Raw genomic sequence first — 20,503 nt, forward strand, 5'->3', positions numbered from 1 at the left:
TGTAGCTAGTGTAGGTCAATTCTGTGCAACTTACACATAATGAAAAAATTCCCTATTTAATAACATAAAAAAAAAATGTTATTAATGAATGGTGTTTGGGGGAAGGAACTACTTTTTGTAGAGGACTGTTATGAGAGAATATGAGAACCTGTATACAAGTCAAAGATACACACTAAAAAATACTGGGTTATTCTTTCTACCCAAGTGCTGGGTTGAGCCATTTGGGTAATTTTTTTGGGTTATTTTCTCAGTCTTGGGTAGTTTTGGGGTAGTTCTATGTTACCCAACCGCTGGGTCGTTTTCACTGAGAGCTGAATAAATGCACCCCCTCCCCCACTCGGACGCAATAACCCAGCTCATTGGGTCAAATCAACTCAGCGCAGGATCAGCGCAGCGCGGGCTGACTGAATTCGAGGTGGAGGTGGATGCCACACACACGCTGTAATTTTTGGAGAAATAAGGTTCGTATCAATATACTTATACATTTGACATGTATTTTTAAACATTTATACACATAACATAATACTGAGCGAACGAGGGATAAAAAGGCAAAAAAATGTGCGACAACAGTCACGTTTACATGACATTAAATGCACCGCCAGCTTCGCTCGTTTTGGTTTGCTGGTTTGTACTGCCTGCTGGATAGTAAATACGTTTTCTACTGTTTTTATGTTTTAAACGACACTTTTGTCAGAGTCTTACGTTTCTTCTTAACTAACGGTTATATGACAATTTACTTCAAAGTCCATTAAGTCAGTCAATTTCAATGCCACGAGATCAATGTGATGTAAACGCGCATTCCTTGCCTTTTTAAATTATAAAAATTAGATTTTTGTCCATTACAGCCTTTAAGCAAATCTCTGGTAATACATTTTAGAAAACCACCTTTTGTACATTTAAGCTGCCCATCCCCGATTCTACTGCATGCAGTGCTAAGTCAAAACAACCCAATTTTTGGGTCATCTGTTGCGGGCATTTCTGATCTTTACAGGAGAAATTATTTTCAAGTGACTGACTTCAGCCTTTTTTTCTGGTGAAATAAAGGTTTGTATTGGTCTTTTTTATCATTGAATCGTTACCGATTGGCAAAAATGTGGCGTTCTGATTTTAAAATATCACTTAACGTTATATGATGGATCATAAAGCATTGTGCATTTGCGATTGTAGCGGGGCGAGGAAATCGGAGGAGATCGACTAGCGACTACGCCACCCTGGAATCTTGCCAGGGACAATACAATGAAATTTCTGCTTTAAGACAACACAGGTTCCTTCACAGTAAAGTGGCAGGAGAAGTGGATACAAAAGTATATATACATTTTATTCAAAATAAATACTTTGTATAAGATTCACAAGACACAATCAACAACACATAGACAACAATGTCACTATTCAACAAGACACACACCGAGCGACCTGAGAAGTCAGTGAACAAGGAGCCGAGGCAGGGCAGGGGATAAAGGGCACATAAGGCCTCCACGGCAAGTCACCTTGCCCGTACACCTGTGCGCACACACACACGTACACACGCCACTCATGACACAGCATTCGTGAGAAAGACCACCACCAGCAAAACGCCCCTGCTTTACGCACTCAGCTCCTGTAACGACAGAATGAAGTTACACAGAGAATTGTCACAGTTGAAACACACTCAGAATTGTCACAGTTGAAACACACTCAGAATTGTCAGTTGAAACACTCAGAATTGTCACTTTACAGAGACAACGAATGGAATAGAGGTGTTAACACTTTCAATTTAAACCTTACAGATTTGAAATCAAAATACAAAAAATAACTAGTACAAAAGAAAAAAATATAAACCACAAACACAAACACGCATACACAAACACAAAATACAACGATGTCCGTCCAATTGTTAACAGCAAAGCAACAGCGCCTTCGGACAGTAGTTCCACGCAGTCCAACCGCAAGAAAGCTAATCGGCCATGCAGACGCCACCCATCCGTACTTGATGCATCTATAAAATTACAAGTTAACAATCAGACGAATTAACTACGAACAATTACTTCAAATCTGTTTCTCTTGACAAAAGATTGTCACGCGACCCAGGCGAGAATGACTTAATCACATACCTTATGGGTACGATTCCTGGGAACCAAACCAGTCAGGCAGATAAACGCATACATGCAGACTAAGGACTCGTCCAGTCGATCGGGAGGACAGCGTGTGCCAGCGGAAACTAAGCACTTCCATATTGAAGTGTAAACATTCATACTGGCTGTACTTCTCACTCCAAACTTTGACTGTACACAACAAAAATGTCGCTACAATACAAGTGGATAAAAAGTGTAAAACCAATATGACTTCACCTACCAGAGGAGGAACAACCTCAATAAACTGCCAGCTGCAGGAAACTCGTACGCCACTCGGAAAATAGGCTAATGTTAGCTACATTATACCATAGACAACCCAGCTAACATCACACAACATACCTGGATGGCGACCGAATGATGACCCGTGAAGGGGTGGCGACTCGTCGTTAACACCATAGCCAGCCTGTTTATATATACTGCTACAGTGATAGGAGGAAACTCAACAAGTGGACTAACCAACCACATGCAGGCAGGAAGAATTTCATTGGCCCTGCCACACGAGCACCAGAGATAACGTTACGTTACCTATTTTTTTCTGTCTGATGTGTGTTTCGGTTTTTTTTCACAATAAAAATACATTTCTAATCATTTATTTATTTATTAGTATTATTATTTGACATCCGATAAGTGTCAATTAATCTTGGACTACAATATTTTGTTTTTTTCCCTCAGACCTGCTCTTGACTGTCCGTGGTGGCAAACCCACAGCCTTTCGCTCGAGGTGACACTTTTATCTCATCTAATTTGAATTATTGCCATACATTGATAATAAAAATGCCATAAACCATAAAAAAACAGCTGTTACTATTATTAAAAAGATCCGGTAACATTATTGTGGTTATACCCCTTTAGTTAAAGAGTTAACGTCAGTTCACCCAATAATCTAAATTATGTCATTAATGACTCACCTTCATGTCGTTCCAAACCCGTGAGACCTCCGTTTATCTTCAGAACACAGTTTAAGATATTTTAGATTTAGTCCGAGAGCTCTCAGTCCCTCCATTGAAGCTGTGAAAAACATCATCAAAGTAGTCTATGTGACATCAGAGGGTCAGTTAGAATATTTTGAAGCATCGAAAATACATTTTTGCCCAAAAATAGCAAAAACTTCGACTTTATTCATCATTGTCTTCTCTTCCGTGTCTGTTGTGAGAGAGTTCAAAACAAAGCAGTTTGTGATATCCGGTTCGAACGAATCATTCGATGTAACTGGATCTTTTTGAACCAGTTCACCAAATCGAACTGAATAATTTTAAACGGTTCGCATCTCCAATACGCATTAATCCACAAATGACTTAATGTGAACGAGTCAGTCTGTTGTTCGTTATCTGGCTCGGCTCGGTGTTCATCTTCAGTTCTCTCTTCACAGCAGTTCAGTCAGTGTACTGTTTGAGTAAATGAATTACTCTGGGATATTGGTTTGTTTGAACTCAGAGGGAGTGTCAGCCACATTAAAAAAGTTAACAGCTTAAGTCATTTGTGGATTAATTCGTATTAGAGACGTGAACCGTTTAAAACGATTCAGTTCGATTTGGTGAACTGGATCAAAAAGATCAGGTTACATCGAATGATTCGTTCATGAACCGGATATCACAAACTGCTTTGTTTTGAACTCTCTCTCACAACAGACATGGAAGAGAAGACAATGATGAATAAAGTCGTAGTTTTTGCTATTTTTGGACGAAGAATTTATTTTCGATGCTTCAAAATATTCTAACTGACCCTCTGATGTCACATGGACTACTTTGAAGATGTTTTTCTTACCTTTCTGGACATGGACAGTAGACCGTACAAACAGCTTCAATGGAGGGACTGAGAGCTCTCGGACTAAATCTAAAATATCTTAAACTGTGTTCCAAAGATGAACGGAGGTCTTACTGGTTTGGAACGACCCTGAATAAATTATGAGCAAAGTGAAATGTTAATCAGTATAATTCAGGAATCAGTTTGCATAGAGTTTAGAAACATCCAGGATTTACTAGCTAAAGTGTTGAAAAGCTCTGAAGAGTATTTCTGTTTTCATGGAAACTAATCCTTTTACATGTAAAAAATGTTCATAAGCCTCTATTTGATTAACAGCATTGTTATTTCTTTGTCCAGTAGAATCAACCGTATCTGAAGAGAGAGCTGAGGAAATTAAACAATGACTGAGAAACAACACACAGCCCATCAGCCAGGTGGAACAGTACATGCGAAAAATATGTTTGAGGTCCTCATTGAGTTTCCTCGGCTAACTACCCCAGGCATGGTATGTTAACATATTGTCTTTATCAAATGGTAACACGAGTTATATTAAGTCTGTTAAGTTGTTATTTTTGCTTTTAGATTGCACAGGACTTTTCCAAGTAAAAAAACTTTTCCAGTAAAAAACAATTAATAAAATAAAATAAAATAATAATAATAATAAAAGAACAAAAAATATATGACTTTCTTTCTTTTGTGGAACACAAAAGACAATGTCATACAAGTTTGGAACAACATGAAGGTGATTAACTGATAACTGAATTTCCATTTTTGATCAATGCTAATTAGTCTGTCAGTCACTTAATTAGCATACAATCACATGGTAAACGAAGTGGCATTTTCACTGTACGAGCCATCCACAGAGCGGCGCGTGGAAATGTACATTTCAGTGGTGGCCCGTGAGGAGCGTCTCGCTGACATGTTGCTCTTCCCCAAGCACCAGATGTCCCGTAGGATCTTCCGGAAGTGGTTTCTGAAGTTCACTCAAATGAAGGCATACAGCAGGGGATTGAGACAAGCGTGCAGGTACGCCAAGCTTTTCGTGATGGTCATGGTCATTGCGACAGTCTCCTCATGGCTGCATTCCTGAAGTTCAAAAATGTTGACGGTATAATACAACAGTGCCATATAATAAGGCATATGGCAGGCCACAAACACAAGGACCACAGTGAGGACCACACGCACTGCCTTGTGTCTCTGAAAGTTCTTGGCACGAAGGAGGGTGACAATGACACTGGTGTAACAGAATCCCATGATCAGCAGCGGTAAGAAGAAACCCATGATCAGCAGCGGTAAGAAGAAACCCAACACAATCTGAGAGATGGGCACCCCAGTTTTCATCAAACGTGCAGTTTCGTTCGACTCGAACATGAAAAAGCACACATAACTCTGGTCTTCAGTGCCTGAAAGGGTGAATTCAATTGGGCCGGGTTGGTAACGCTCATAAAACATGAAGGTGGGCATTGACAGCAGCAAGGCCAACATCCAGACGGCTGCACAGATAAGGTGACTGTAAAGCAGAGTGCTTGAACGCAGCCGGTAGGACCGGCGGGCCTGTACGATGGCAAGGTAGCGATCTCCACTAATACAAGCCAGGAGCAGCATGCCACTGTAGAGGTTCACGCTGTAAATGCCACGCAACAGTTTGCAAGACAAGTTCCCCATGGACCACCCGTGCTGCTCGCTGTAGATTATCAAAGGCAAGGCCACCACAAACAGGATGTCAGCAATGGCCACGTTCAGTAAATACACGTCAGTCATGGACTTGGTTCGCTTGTAGAGAGCGTACGTCACAATTACGAGAGTGTTGCCAATGAAACCAGCTAAACAAATGATGGGTTGAACAAAAAACTGGAGGAAGTTCTCCATGTTCTGTCTGCGCTCCATTGGACACAGTTCCTCAATATCGGGGTATTCTGTGCTGTTACCATAATCATTCATTTTCTTCCTTTGAGACTGTAAAGACAGTAAGAAAAAACTCAAAATCAATTGGTAAATTTATTCATTTTATGTTCACTTGTAAAGATGAAGGCCTGTGAATGAAATTAACAAACCATTAACAAAACGAATTTTGCCTAAATAAACTCCTAATTTGCAGCTTATTAATCGTTAGTAAGGTGGTAGTAAGTTTAGTTACTGGATAGGATTAGGGATGTAGAATTATTTTTTTTTTTAGTACTAATAAACAGGCCAAATTATAATAATGGTTATGCTAATAAGCAACTAGTTAATAGTGAGAATTGTTCCCTATACTAAAGTGTTACTGCTTGTTTAATTAATAAAGAAGAGATCCGTTCTTAATTTTTCCTAAGAAAGCATAGGCAGAAGTTTGTCATCGTTTTGCCACAGCCATAAAATATTCTGTACAAATCTGAGAGTGTGAATTATAAAACAGATTAGGGTAAATCCAACAATTCATTCCACACCAAGAAAAAGCTCTCAGTAAAAATGTTGCTTTGTAATTTTTACAAATTCTCTATATATATTTCTTCAGAGAAAATCTGGTCATGGACGTATCAAGACATCCAACTCATTCAACAAATATTTACTGGCCATTAGTCCTGAAGATGATGTTAGTTTAGATGTTAGTTAGAAAAGTGTAGCATTTCTCAACAAAATTACTTCTTTCTACGCATTCATAAGTTTTATAACATGCATCAAGTGTGAAAAACTACGCACTTGATAACGTCATGTCTCATAGGTTCAAGAAAACACATCCAATTGTAGAAAATTCAAAAATACAATAAAAAGCACTTTGCACCATAAATCCAAATAATTTACAAATCAAATAAGCATCTTTGTCATTTTTGTATGTCACAGTTGTTGTATAAAAGCAGTCTTAATTAAATAAGAACACACATGGTGTCTCCGCTTCATGCACACACATACACACAAAAAAAAACTGATGATACTGAAATAAGCATAAACACATTTAAAGTTTTATAGGTTTCTTTTATATATTTATGTATTCACTAGTCACTGGCATACAGAAGAATCATGTAAATTAATTTATTGTTATGAAAAAGATCAAGCTATCTATCTATATATCATTTTATAGAGCAACAAACTTTAGTCTTTCTCTCAGTGGGCAAATATCAGCTTTTATACTGCGTCTCAATTAAATGCTGATCCTGCACACTAAAGCCTTCAAACTTCCATTGATTCAAATTAGTTGGCCACAACACCAATACCAACATAAATAATTTATCTCCAGTTCAGGTAATTACATAAATACGTATTAAAACAAATAGGCACAAACAGGAATTATGTTTCAGTATAAAAATTTAACATGTGACTTAGAAAAAAGAAGTGACTTACCAGTATCTACACAAACAAGTCTAATGGAAAGCAGTGAGATGTTTCTGTTCCTTCTGGTTTCTGATGAGGAAAGACAACTTGGGCAGGGCACAGCTGCCTACACTCAAAAAAATGCTGGGTTGTTTCTGTAAACAAATTGTTGGGTTGATTGTGCTGGGTCAAAAAGTTGGGTTGTTTGGGGTACTGTAAACACATTATTGGGTTGCTCATGCTGGGTAAAATGATTTGTAACGGGGTCATTCACAAATAAACAGTTGGTTGGGTTATTTTGACCCAGCAACTGGTTTATTACTTTTTCATTCTTTGCGGAACTTTCTGGATTCTTCACTTCTGACTAGAGGAGGCACGCACTCGGAGCGGGCAGTGTTTTATGGTAAGTAAATATGAATGTTTACCTATATTTTTAATAAGTTGTGGTAGCAGCAAGCTAATTTCACTGTTCAACATACAGTCTTTGATATGGAAGTGTGAGGGGTAACGTATTTATTCTGTGAAACATTAAATAGACACTGCTAGCCGGTTAGATTTTTTGACAAAATGCAGCATCCTTAAATCCTTAGTTGTAAACCAGCTAGCCTATATATGCAGGCTTTTTGAAATATGCGGTTTAAATTGTAAATTAATCACGTAATTATTATCGTATTCAATGTGGACGTTGCGTATTTAAAAGTGAGGAAAGCGTTTTGTATGAAATCCATAGGCCTACAAGCGCAGTAAGTTAGTCCCTCACAGGGCTCGCACGTAAATTGGCCGGAAATAGCGAGTGAGTTGTGTGTGGAAAGTCTGCTGTACTTTAGAAATACTCGTCAGAAAAAGCAACTGAGGTAAGTTCCAGCACAGTCTGCGTGTGTCTTCTGTAATGTCTCTGTCGGACTCTGAACCAGAATCGTTTTTGCCAAAAAAAAAAAAAAAAGGTTTTTATATGAATGACGTGCAATCTTTACAAACAGCGTCAGAGGAAAGGAGAAATAAATCGATTTCATGTTAAGCGTTTTCTCGCCCTGAAAACAAATTAAAAGTTGTTAAGATTTTAGGTGCTAAGACTATAATTTAGTAACGTTATTAAGACAGTGGTCATCGGCCGAGTGTGCGCGAAGAATTTCTGAGGCCAAATAATGTTTTTTGCTATATTCACAACAGCGCCATCTTTGTCATCACACGGGAGGCTGTGACGAATAGACATGCATCTCTAAAAGCAAGTTGTACTGCTATTTACTGTGTTCTGCTGAAACACTCAAAAATATCTGTCTGAGAAAATTCAATAAAACTCCCCAGTCAATATGAGCTGTGGAAAAATAGATCTAGGAGTTATATACAGCTTTTTTTTTTACTGCGGATGCCATTAAAACACGGTGAGTTTATCCTTTACAGCCTTGCTTTTATACTTGTCATGGCACTGCTCTGAATAAAGTCTTATAAACTAACAGATGACACCGATTTAAAAACGGATATGACCGTGGGCCGAAATGTCAGAAATGTTTAGAGGGCAACGATGTATTAAAAGCAGACATCAACGTTTTAAAAACGATCCCCTTTTACACGGATCTGCGAAAATGATTTAAAAGGCTGTATGCATGCCAGGTCAGTAGTTGGCGATGTCACTTCGTCAAGAAACTCCCCATGTGAACACATAATTATCAGATAATTATGCGCAGACAGTTTTTGTTGACATGGAGAGAGACAGTAACGTTACTGAGTAAAGGCATCGTTTTCAAAACTTTGCACTTTCCACCAAAAAAGCTTAACTAGCATGTCAGTTATATTGCAGCACTCTAAGTTATTGTGTGTAATCAACAGGTTGGGACCAACATGGTTGAATATTTAAACCATGAGATGACTGGAGCATTGCTGCACATTCTGTGCCTCAGTGATGAGACAAGGGGGACATCACAGACCTTTGCCATTATTCCAGGCCACGCCATTGAGTCTTTGTTGGAGGCGGTTGATCTTTGCTTTAAAGCTTTTTTTTGTTTTTGATGTTCAGTACACCAAGCAGTGTCTCCCCACCTGGGAGTTTCTCCAGCATGCTGTATATCAAATTGAAGGAAAAGAGTCCTCCTCTGTAAAGTTTTTGAGGACAACAGTGGTTTCAGGCCCACATGATATGTAGATGATTTTAAAATGTATTTTGTTGCTGTTCTTAAATCAACACATCTTAATAAATTAAATTGTAATCGTATGAGAGTTCAAATTAGTTGTTTAATGACTTTTAATGCCTGAATATTTGGACAGATATACATTTGTTATAAAGTCTGTGGGGAAGGGTGAATGTCAGAGGGTGTGTGGGTGGGGGTTGGGATGGGGGGGTAAAGAATGTATTCAATATTGTATACAAACAAAGTATTAAAGAAATGTATTGTTTTTAAAGAAATAATATGTTTTAAATTAAATGTGTCATGTCTGCTGTCTGATCACCCCGTTCTTCGGTGTGTGCGTGTGTTTCTGTATATGTCTGCATCTCGTGTGCACATGGTGTTTTGTTTTGGTTTTGATCGTTCGTCTTGCACCTATCTGTGGCGTTCCTCCCTCCCCCTCATCACTACTGTTTCCGCTTCTTATTGTTTGACTCCGCTCACCTGAATTCAATGTCTGTTCATCTCTTGCTCTATTTATTCTCGTCTGTCGCGCCTTTCGGTGCCAGATCGTTGTTCGTCAATAGTCCCGGTGTAGTCTTTCTGTCTGATCCTGTCAAGCCTTGTTCTGTCGTGCCATTGTTTGCTGCTACTGGTTTTGTTTTTTCTATTTTTTCCCCTCATTTCCTAGCATTCTTCTGAAGAGTTTTGTTTGCTCCGTCACTGGCTCTCTCGTGGCTTCCTCCCCTCACCGCTCGCTACGCGGCCGCGCCATTGGGCGCCCCCTGCCGGGCATTTTTGCAAGGATATTGAAGTATCTTATTTTTCTGTTGGACCTTTTTCCTCATTTCCCGGCCTGTTTTTGTTCGTTGGAGGGAGCTTTTCTTTTGACTTTTTGAATAAATTGGTCTCGCACTGTAACCTGCATCTGTGTCCAGTTGTGTTCCTGACAGAACGATCTGGCCAAGATGGACACAGCAGGTGCAGATCCTGTCAGAACCGCAGTCACCCAGCAGGGTGTTCCTTTGGGCCAGGACGAAGCCAGACTGACGAACACCACAAGGGAGGTGGAGTTTCTAGCCAACCAAGTGGCTGAGCTGACCAACCGCATCCAAGAACGGCAACGAGAGGCTGCTCAGGGTGGTGCCGTTCACCATCTTCCTCGCCATGAGCCTGAGCCCCGATGCAATAACCCACCACCCTATGATGGGGACCCCAATTTCTGCCGGGCCTTCTTGTCCCAGTGTTCTGTGGTGTTTGCCTTGCAGCCACGCACATACGCACTTGAGATGTCCAAAGTGGCTTTTGTATTGACTCTTCTAACCGGCAAGGCTAGAGACTGTGGAACCTCCGTCTGGGAGACTAAAGCTCCGTGTTGTGCTTCTTTTAAAGATTTCCGCCAGGAGATGGAGAGGCTATTCGACCGCTCTGCCAGAGGTCAGGAAGCGGCTGACCAGCTAGCACAGCTCCGTCAGGCGGGTCGCTCCGTAACAGACTATGCAATTCATTTCAAGACTCTGGCAGCTACCTGCGATTGGAATGAGGAGGCCTGTCGAGCTATGTTTCGTGCTGGGCTAGAGGATGACATCCAGGATGAGCTGGCCACTCAGGACCTGCCACGTGATTTTGACGATCTTGTTAACATGGCGTTGCTGATCGAGGGTCACCTTCGCCGCCGTCGTCAATGCCTGGCAGTTCGTGCACCCTGGAGGACTGAGGAGTCGTCATCTGTTTCCCCCACAGAAACCACTGAGCCTGAGCCCATGCAGGTGGGGTGCCTTCGGCTCACTCCTCAACAGAAGCAGCAACGCCTCGCCCTAGGGCTATGTCTGTATTGCGGCAAATCAGGTCACTTCGCAGCAGGCTGTCCACTAAAAGTAAAGGCTCACCAGTAAAGAGGGGGATCCTGGTGAGCGCTACCCCTTTATTGCACCCCCCCTCCTCTCGCACTCTCCTTCCTGTCTCCATTCAGTTTGGTGATGTCCTTAACTCCTGTACTGCACTGGTTGACTCGGGAGCTGAGGTCAACTTTATGGACCTCTCTCTAGCCACCCGCTGGGGAATTCCTGCAATTCCTCTTTCCGAACCTATTCCTGCCCGTTCATTGAATGGCACTTTGATCACCACTGTCTCCTATGCTACTCCTCCTGTCAATCTTATAGTCTCGGGCAATCACCGTGAGGTGACCACGCTGTACCTTCTCGAATCCCAGAGTGCTCCCATAGTTCTGGGGCACCCGTGGTTGGTGCAACATGGCCCTCACGTGGATTGGTCCAGCAACTCTGTCTTGTCTTGGAGTAAGTTTTGTCTTGCGTCTTGTTTGGGTGCTGCCTCTTTCCCTGTGTCTGTGTGTCCTGTCTTGCAGGTGGAGGCTGCTGATTTGAAGGGGGTCCCGGTGGAGTACCACGACCTGTGCCAGGTGTTTAGTAAGTCCCGGGCCACCTCCTTACCTCCACATTGCCCTTATGATTGTGCCATTGAGCTCCTCCCAGGCACTTCTCCGCCCAAGGGTCACTTGTTTTCCCTTTCAGGTCCTGAAAGAGAGGCCATGGACAAATATATTAATGAATCCCTCAAAGCCGGTCTCATCCGACCCTCTTCATCTCCTGCAGGTGCTGGGTTCTTCTTTGTCAAGAAGAAGGACGGCTCCTTGCGTCCTTGTATAGATTATCGAGGCCTGAATGACATCACTATTAAAAACAGGTACTCCTTGCCTCTTATGTTGTCTGCCTTTGAGCTATTGCAGGGAGCCAAGGTTTTCACCAAGCTAGACCTTCAGAATGCCTATCACCTAATTCGCATACGTGAGGGGGATGAGTGGAAGACAGCTTTCAACACACCCACGGGACACTTTGAGTACCGGGTCCTACCATTTGGTCTGACCAATGCCCCAGCTGTCTTCCAGGCCCTGGTTAACGACGTGTTGAGAGACATGGTGAATCGCTTTGTCTTCGTGTATCTTGATGATATCTTGATATTTTCCCCATCTCTGCAGGTACACACTCAGCATGTTCGCCAGGTGTTACAACGGCTGCTGGAGAACCAGCTCTATGTTAAGGCGGAGTAGTGCGTCTTCCATGCCCAGTCGGTTCCGTTCCTGGGGTTCGTTGTTTCCGCGGGGGAGATCAAAGCGGACCCCTGTAAGGTAAGGGCCGTTGCCGAGTGGCCAGCTCCTGACTCTCGTAAAGCTCTGCAGCGGTTCCTGGGGTTTGCCAACTTCTATCGGCGGTTCATCCGGAACTTTGGTCAGATTGCTGCACCTTTAACGGCACTCACCTCTCCCAAGGTACCGTTCAAGTGGAATACTGGGGCACAGGAGGCCTTTGATAAATTAAAGTCCCGTTTTATCTCTGCTCCTGTCTTGTCTATTCCAGACCCTGAACGTCAATTCATTGTTGAGGTGGATGCCTCCGATGTCGGAGTGGGCGCGGTCCTATCTCAGCGGTCGCACGAGGACGGAAAGGTGCATCCCTGTGCCTTCCTCTCCCACCGCCTGAGTCGACATTAGGTATTACGACATAGGTAATCGGGAGTTGTTGGCGGTCACGCTGGCTTTGGGGGAGTGGCGTCACTGGTTGGAGGGCGCAGCTCGGCCCTTCCTGGTCTGGACGGATCACAAAAACCTCGAGTATATCCGTTCGGCCAGGAGGTTGAGCTCCCGACAGGCTCGCTGGGCCCTCTTCTTCGGCCGGTTCAATTTCACGCTGTCTTACAGGCCCGGGTCCAAAAATGTTAAGCCAGATGCTCTTTCTCTTTCCTGGGAGGGAGGAGTCAACAGACACCATCTTGCCTAAGGGGGTGGTGGTGGCATCCCTCTCTTGGGACATCGAGAGACGAGTAGAGGAGGCCCTACTTAAGGGGCCCGGGCCGAAGGGGGGTCCAGCGGGTAATCTGTTTGTTCCCACCAAGTTGCGCTCTGAAGTCATCCAGTGGGGTCACTCGTCCAGGCTGGTTTGTCATCCAGGAGTCCGGAGGTTGCTGGCTGCCATCCGCCAGCGATTCTGGTGGCCATCCATGGCCAAGGATGTCAGGCAGTTCGTGGCTGCCTGCTCGGTGTGCGCTCAGAACAAGACTTCCAATGCGCCTCCCGTTGGTCTGCTCCACCAGTTGCCCATCCCTTCTCGCCCCTGGTCACATTTGGCCCTTAATTTTGTCACTGGCCTTCCGGAATCTAAGGGTAACACCGTCATTCTTACGGTGGTGGACAGTTTCTCTAAGGCGGCCCATTTCATTCCCCTTCCCAAGCTCCCCTCAGCCAAAGAGACTGCTCATGTGATGGTTGATCACGTGTTCCGGATTCATGGTCTTCCGGTCAACGTGGTCTCTGATAGGGGTCCCCAGTTTGTCTCTCGGTTTTGGAGGGAGTTCTGTCGGCAGATCGGGGCCTCTACGAGTCTGTCTTCAGGATTCCATCCCCAGACCAACGGGCAGTCCGAGCAGGCAAACCAGGATTTGTAACGTACTCTTCGCTGCCTGGCATCCCAAAATCCCAGCTCCTGGTGTCAACAGCTGTCCTGGGTAGAATACGCCCATAACTCCCTTCCGGCTTCTGCCACAGGTATGTCCCCATTCCAGTGTTCTGTCGGTTATCAACCTCCCTTGTTTCCCACACAGGAACTCGAAGCTGCGGTCCCGTCTGCTTTGGCCTTCGTCCGACGGTGTCGACGCACCTGGAAGAGGGCTAAGGTGGCCTTGACCCAGGCTAGTAGGCGGACTAAAGCAGCGGCCGACCGTCACCGGACTCCTGCTCCCCGCTATGTGTGTGGTCAACGGGTATGGCTCTCCACCAAAGACCTGCCTCTCAGGGTAGCCTCACGCAAGTTGGCACCCAGGTTCATTGGCCCATACCAAAACACCAAGGTCCTGAGTCCGGCGGCGGTGCAGCTCAAGCTCCCTACCACGCTTGGTCGGGTGCACCATGTTTTCCATGTTTCCAGGGTTAAACCTGTGTTCCATTCCCCTCTTGTTCCATCTGCCCCAAAAATCACATATACATGGCCTCTCTGGTTTATTGTATTACAGAGACAATAATTATTTTACATTCGTAATATAAAATATATTTGTAACTAATGTATAAAGGCAGTGAGACAGGAAATAATCTATTTATTATTAAATAATAACTATTTATTTGACTAAACTATTTGTTTGACTTAACCCAGCAAGAGGGGTTAATTTTACCCACTGGTTGGGTCAAATGAATGACCCAGTAATATGGGTTAAACGGTAAAACCCAGCACTTGGGTCAAACCAACCCAGCGCGTGTTCTGTCCAATAGTGACCCAGCAGCGTGGTTAAGGTTGGGTTATTTTTTAACCCAGCAGTTTTTAGAGTGTAATAAGAATGACAATTATCAGACCTGAGCGAAAGGTGGCACTTCACTGCCGTTTAAAGAGCGCTGCGTTGGAACATGTAGGTGTGAGTGTGAGACCATCAAAGCTGTCTGACACACGTGTACAGTTTAGAACGAATTATGGTTTCATGTAAAAGGTTGGTGCTTCACCTCAAACAGAAATAATCTGAGCGAAATGGCGCGCGGCACCCAGGTATACGATGCGTACGCATGCATAGGGCGGTGCCAAGCGCTATTTGGCCAATAGGATTGGCGGGATGGTATAGGGCTTCAGACATTCGTCACACCGAGGGGTGTTCCCATAGCAGGTGACGTCACCGCAGCATCGAAGTGACCTATGAAAGGGAACTCCTCACTCCTCGATCCTCGCCTCCTTGTGGTGAGAATTGAGATGTCCTTCAAGATGGCTGTGCTCGATCGGTTTCCGGGTCATAGGATGGAGGACGGAGGAGCGAGGAGACGAGGAGGGATATTGAGAAACACCCTATGTCTGTAAAGGCTAATGTCTTTGTGTGTTTGAAGACTGGAGAAGTACGTTTTTTGCCATCTAGTCAATCTACTTTTGTACGTTTTGAATATCCTGTGCATAAGCGCTTTATCATTTATATCATGAGACATTGGCCAAGTTCACTAAACAACAAGAAAAATTAAGTGCCCATATAGCAACAATAAACGTTATATAGCCTATAAAAGGTGATGATAGCAGATGCGCTGCACTTGCCTCAGATGCGGACAAAACACAGATCTCCTCATTCGCCGGCCAAAGACCTTGTTAACTCCATTTGAGCTTGTTTTTCATTTAGCCTAATGTTAATTGCACGTGTCTGATACAACACAAAGACTGACGACGCAATGTTGTTTGACCCCCCGTATTTTAGTAGAGTGTGCCATGAAACTGTTTTATTTTTTTCAACAACAATCAGACATATTGCGTGTATTTGGTTGCTTAAACTCAACAAACTACGAAATACTCGCGAGGCGGCTTTATACGCGCGAGCTTTGGATGTGACTGCGAGGGCAAATAGCCAATACAGCGTGTGGAGCGCGCAAGTACCAAATGGCTTAAAATACTTGAAAGGTGTGCAAATTATACATTTTTGTGACAATGCAACAATTACCCGATTAGTCAAGTCAAGTGACCGTTCTGTCAGCTGTCCCGATCGAAATGCGAGTGAGTCTTGTATCACAGCTTGCAGCAGGTCGCTGAAGTGCAGACAAGAATGCGCTGATGTGAAGCGCGCTCCGAGAGTTTATGGTTTCGAATAACTGATTGAATCTTGTTTGTGTGGATTTATTTTATTATTCAAACCTACAAGCTATGTTGAATAAATGCAGGGATTTGCCTCATTATAAACTTGAAAGCTGCGAGAATTATTAAAACCACAGAAATGTAGGACCTGAATAAATATAATTATTACACAGAGATTTGTAAAATTGCACACCTTTTTATTTAACTTGGGAATGCAAAGAAAATAATGGAAATTGGGCAGGCTATCTTAAAACCTTTATGAAGTAAATACAGAAAATGTGAAATAAGCAAAGAAAACTAACTTGTAAATGGGACATTTAAAAGAAGAGAGAGAAATAAGACGTCAAAAAAAAAAAACTAGAACTGAAAGAAAGAAAGAAAGAGATATGAATAAAGTACCCAACTGTAGGCCTCAGTCCATTTTGTCCAGCTGCTCGCTTTTTATAAATTTTCCTGCGTTAGCCTGCCCTACATCAAGTGATGTCACCATTGCGATGTCATAATAGTATTCCAAAAGTAATAGCATTCCAGAGTAGCCAAGTTCTGTTCACTAGCCAGTGAACGCCCAAATGATGCTATACAGCGCTGGTTCTACATTCTGTTAAAGACTAGTGAATGATTGAATCTATTACATAGCCTATACTGAAAAAAATACATTCGAACCAGCAGTCGTATTTTCGCAAAGCCCATTTAAAGCAGCTCCTTCTGTAATCTGAACCGTTTCAATCATATCACAGGTAATTCTATTAATTTACTTCATTCGTGATACTTTTGTAGCTACTGTAAATGTAAGAGATTCACCGAGTAGCCTAAATATAATTCACCGGGTAGCCTATAAACATATAGACAGATGACAATTAACCAAAATTATGACATTATATTGTTAAGAATGTGTTATATTTACCAGTTAATCTCTTTGCTGTTGTTATGAAATCTCGAAGATTTAAGTGTTTCTTATTTATTGTAATTTTTTTTTTTTGGTCCTGTTATTTTCACAAGTAACAGATAGGCTTTATAGCCTACAAGATATGATTTTCCCCGAATTAAAAAATAATAATAATAATAGCTTACTTTAAAATGTGGTAATGTTTGTCTTTCTTTTCTGTTTAATTTTGTGGTTTGTTGGTGTGGAGCAGCAAGTATAAAAAATATTTAAAAAGAATTCTCTTCACACGGTGCTCTTCGATATCAATAGGGGGCAACTCACCTGAAGTTTAACGTTTATCATTTTAGTAGTTCTCCCAAATATGATGTGACTATCATTTCGTTGCAAACCTGTATAAACGGTTTTTATTTTCTGTGAAAAACACAAGAAGATATTTCGAAAAATGTTTTTAATATTTTATCCACACAGAGGAAGTCAGTGGGGTCCAAAACAACACTGGACATAATTTTTTTTCTTAAAAAATAATAATAATGCATTGTGTTCATGCCACTGTATATCATGTTCTAGAATTACAGGCTGTAGAAGTGAGCTATGGTAAAGTGACCAAACACATAGAAGTACATTGATCTGTGTTTGTTTCAGTAATGGAGAAGTTCTTAAGCAAGCTGTAGCTAGTGTAGGTCAATTCTGTGCAACTTACACATAATGAAAAAATTCCCTATTTAATAACATCAAAAAAATTAATTAAAAAAGCTAATGACAGTACAACGGTCCTGTCAGTAATTATCAGATATGTGAGAGATAACTGTTTGGGGGAAGGAACTACTTTTAGTAGAGGACTGTTATGAGAGGATATGAGAACCTGTATACAAGTCAAAGATAAGATAACGTTTCAAAGGTCATGGCACATGCAAGACTTTCAATATCATCCAAAACTAGTGATTATTTTGAAAGGATTTTTTTTTTTAATTTATGAAAAAGAGAATAATTATGCATGTATTATTGCAGCACAAACACCTACAACAAATAACCTAAAAGGTTATATAAAAACTATTTCAGGATGTTACCCTTCAGTTTTTAGTTAGTGTTGCAGTATTTTGCCTTATTTATTTAGATTATATATTCAGATTTTATTTATAAACTTAGTTTTTATATTTCAGATACATTAGGCAATGTTAAAGAATCTATGTACAAAAGGTAAATAGTACAAACAGAAAAATAAAAACATTCTGCATTAGTACTACATATGAAGCATTTCAATTACAAAATTCATTGATATACAGAATAATTTTTAAATGTTGCTGTTATAACACTTAGAAACAAGGAATAACCACATTCCTTTTATGGTTTGTAATTGGAATTATTTCTTTAAAAAAAAAATGAATAATTGATCCATCATTTACTCAGCCTCATGCTGTCCCAGTAAAAAACAATTATTAAATTTAAATAAATAATAATAATAAAAGAACAAAAAATAAGTATGACTTTCTTTCTTTTGTGGAACACAAAAGACAATGTCATACAAGTTTGGAACAACATGAAGGTGATTAACTGATAACTGAATTTCCATTTTTGATCAATGCTAATCAGTCTGTCAGTCACTTAATTAGCATACAATCACATGGTAAACGAAGCACCATTTTCACTGTACGAGCCATCCACAGAGCGGCGCATGGAAATGTACATTTCAGTGGTGGCCCGTGAGGAGCGTCTTGCTGACATGTAGCTCTTCCCCAAGCACCAGATGTCCCGTAGGATCTTCCGGAAGTGGTTTCTGAAGTTCACTCCAATGAAGGCATACAGCAGGGGATTGAGACAAGCGTGCAGGTACGCCAAGCTTTTCGTGATGGTCATGGTCATTGCGACAGTCTCCTCATGGCTGCATTCCTGAAGTTCAAAAATGTTGACGGTATAATACAACAGTGCCATATTATAAGGCATATGGCAGGCCACAAACACAAGGACCACAGTGAGGACCACACGCACTGCCTTGTGTCTCTGAAAGTTCTTGGCACGAAGGAGGGTGACAATGACACTGGTGTAACAGAATCCCATGATCAGCAGCGGTAAGAAGAAACCCAACACAATCTGAGAGATGGGCACCCCAGTTTTCATCATACGTGCAGTTTCATTCGACTCGAACATGAAAAAGCACACATAACTCTGGTCTTCAGTGCCTGAAAGGGTGAATTCAATTGGGCCGGGTTGGTAACGCTCATAAAACATGAAGGTGGGCATTGACAGCAGCAAGGCCAACATCCAGACGGCTGCACAGATCAGGTGACTGTAAAGCAGAGTGCTTGAACGCAGCCGGTAGGACCGGCGGGCCTGTACGATGGCAAGGTAGCGATCTCCACTAATACAAGCCAGGAGCAGCATGCCACTGTAGAGGTTCACGCTGTAAATGCCACGCAACAGTTTGCAAGACAAGTTCCCCATGGACCACTCGTGCTGCTCGCTGTAGATTATCAAAGGCAAGGCCACCACAAACAGGATGTCAGCAATGGCCACGTTCAGTAAATACACGTCAGTCATGGACTTGGTTCGCTTGTAGAGAGCGTACGTCACAATTACGAGAGTGTTGCCAATGAAACCAGCTAAACAAATGATGGGTTGAACAAAAAACTGGAGGAAGTTCTCCATGTTCTGTCTGCGCTCCATTGGACACAGTTCCTCAATATCGGGGTATTCTGTGCTGTTACCATAATCATTCATTTTCTTCCTTTGAGACTGTAAAGACAGTAAGAAAAAACTCAATATCAATTGGTAAATTTATTCATTTTATGTTCACTTGTAAAGATGAAGGCCTGTGAATGAAATTAACAAACCATTAACAAAACGAATTTTGCCTAAATAAACTCCTAATTTGCAGCTTATTAATCGTTAGTAAGGTGGTAGTAAGTTTAGTTACTGGATAGGATTAGGGATGTAGAATTATTATTTTTTTTAGTACTAATAAACAGGCCAAATTATAATAATGGTTATGCTAATAAGCAACTAGTTAATAGTGAGAATTGGTCCCTATACTAAAGTGTTACTGCTTGTTTAATTAATAAAGAAGAGATCCGTTCTTAATTTTTCCTAAGAAAGCATAGGCAGAAGTTTGTCATCGTTTTGCCACAGCCATAAAATATTCTGTACAAATCTGAGAGTGTGAGTTATAAAACAGATTAGGGTAAATCCAACAATTCATTCCACACCAAGAAAAAGCTCTCAGTAAAAATGTTGCTTTGTAATTTTTACAAATTCTCTATATATATTTCTTCAGAGAAAATCTGGTCATGGACGTATCAAGACATCCAACTCATTCAACAAATATTTACTGGCCATTAGTCCTGAAGATGATGTTAGTTTAGATGTTAGTTAGAAAAGTGTAGCAAAGTGTAGCATTTCTCAACAAAATTACTTCTTTCTACGCATTCATAAGTTTTATAACATGCATCAAGTGTGAAAAACTAGGCACTTGATAACGTCATGTCTCATAGGTTCAAGAAAACACATCCAATTGTAGAAAATTCAAAAATACAATAAAAAGCACTTTGCACCATAAATCCAAATAATTTACAAATCAAATAAGCATCTTTGTCATTTTTGTATGTCACAGTTGTTGTATAAAAGCAGTCTTAATTAAATAAGAACACACATGGTGTCTCCGCTTCATGCACACACATACACACAAAAAAAAACTGATGATACTGAAATAAGCATAAACACATTTAAAGTTTTATAGGTTTCTTTTATATATATATATATCTTTTTTTATGTATTCACTAG

The 20,503-nt window shown here is 41.5% G+C and overlaps 1 protein-coding gene, 1 long non-coding RNA gene and 1 pseudogene across 2 annotated transcripts; 1 reads left to right on the forward strand and 2 right to left on the reverse strand.

Moving 5' to 3' along the window:
- Window positions 1–296: 296 nt before the first annotated feature.
- On the forward strand, window positions 297–4,370 carry LOC132091861 (uncharacterized). Its single transcript, XR_009422151.1, has 3 exons — window positions 297–461; window positions 2,784–2,832; window positions 4,212–4,370. It is a non-coding gene; the product is annotated as an uncharacterized LOC132091861 (long non-coding RNA).
- A 225-nt stretch (window positions 4,371–4,595) lies between these two features.
- Window positions 4,596–5,750, reverse strand: LOC132091863 (C-C chemokine receptor type 6-like; annotated as a pseudogene).
- A 12,521-nt stretch (window positions 5,751–18,271) lies between these two features.
- LOC132091864 (C-C chemokine receptor type 6-like) lies at window positions 18,272–19,399 on the reverse strand. The gene has a single exon (XM_059497955.1). It carries the CDS (start codon window positions 19,388–19,390, stop codon window positions 18,347–18,349), a length of 1,044 nt encoding a protein of 347 aa, XP_059353938.1. The 5' UTR covers window positions 19,391–19,399; the 3' UTR covers window positions 18,272–18,346.
- Between the last annotated feature and the right edge of the window lie 1,104 nt (window positions 19,400–20,503).

Source organism: Carassius carassius, chromosome 18, assembly GCF_963082965.1.
Source record: "Carassius carassius chromosome 18, fCarCar2.1, whole genome shotgun sequence".
Classification (NCBI taxonomy): Eukaryota; Metazoa; Chordata; class Actinopteri; order Cypriniformes; family Cyprinidae; genus Carassius; species Carassius carassius.

Coding starts and splice junctions, on each gene's coding strand:
- LOC132091864 (XM_059497955.1), bottom strand. CDS start 19,390: ATGGAGCGCAGACAGAACATGGAGAACTTCCTCCAGTTTTTTGTTCAA.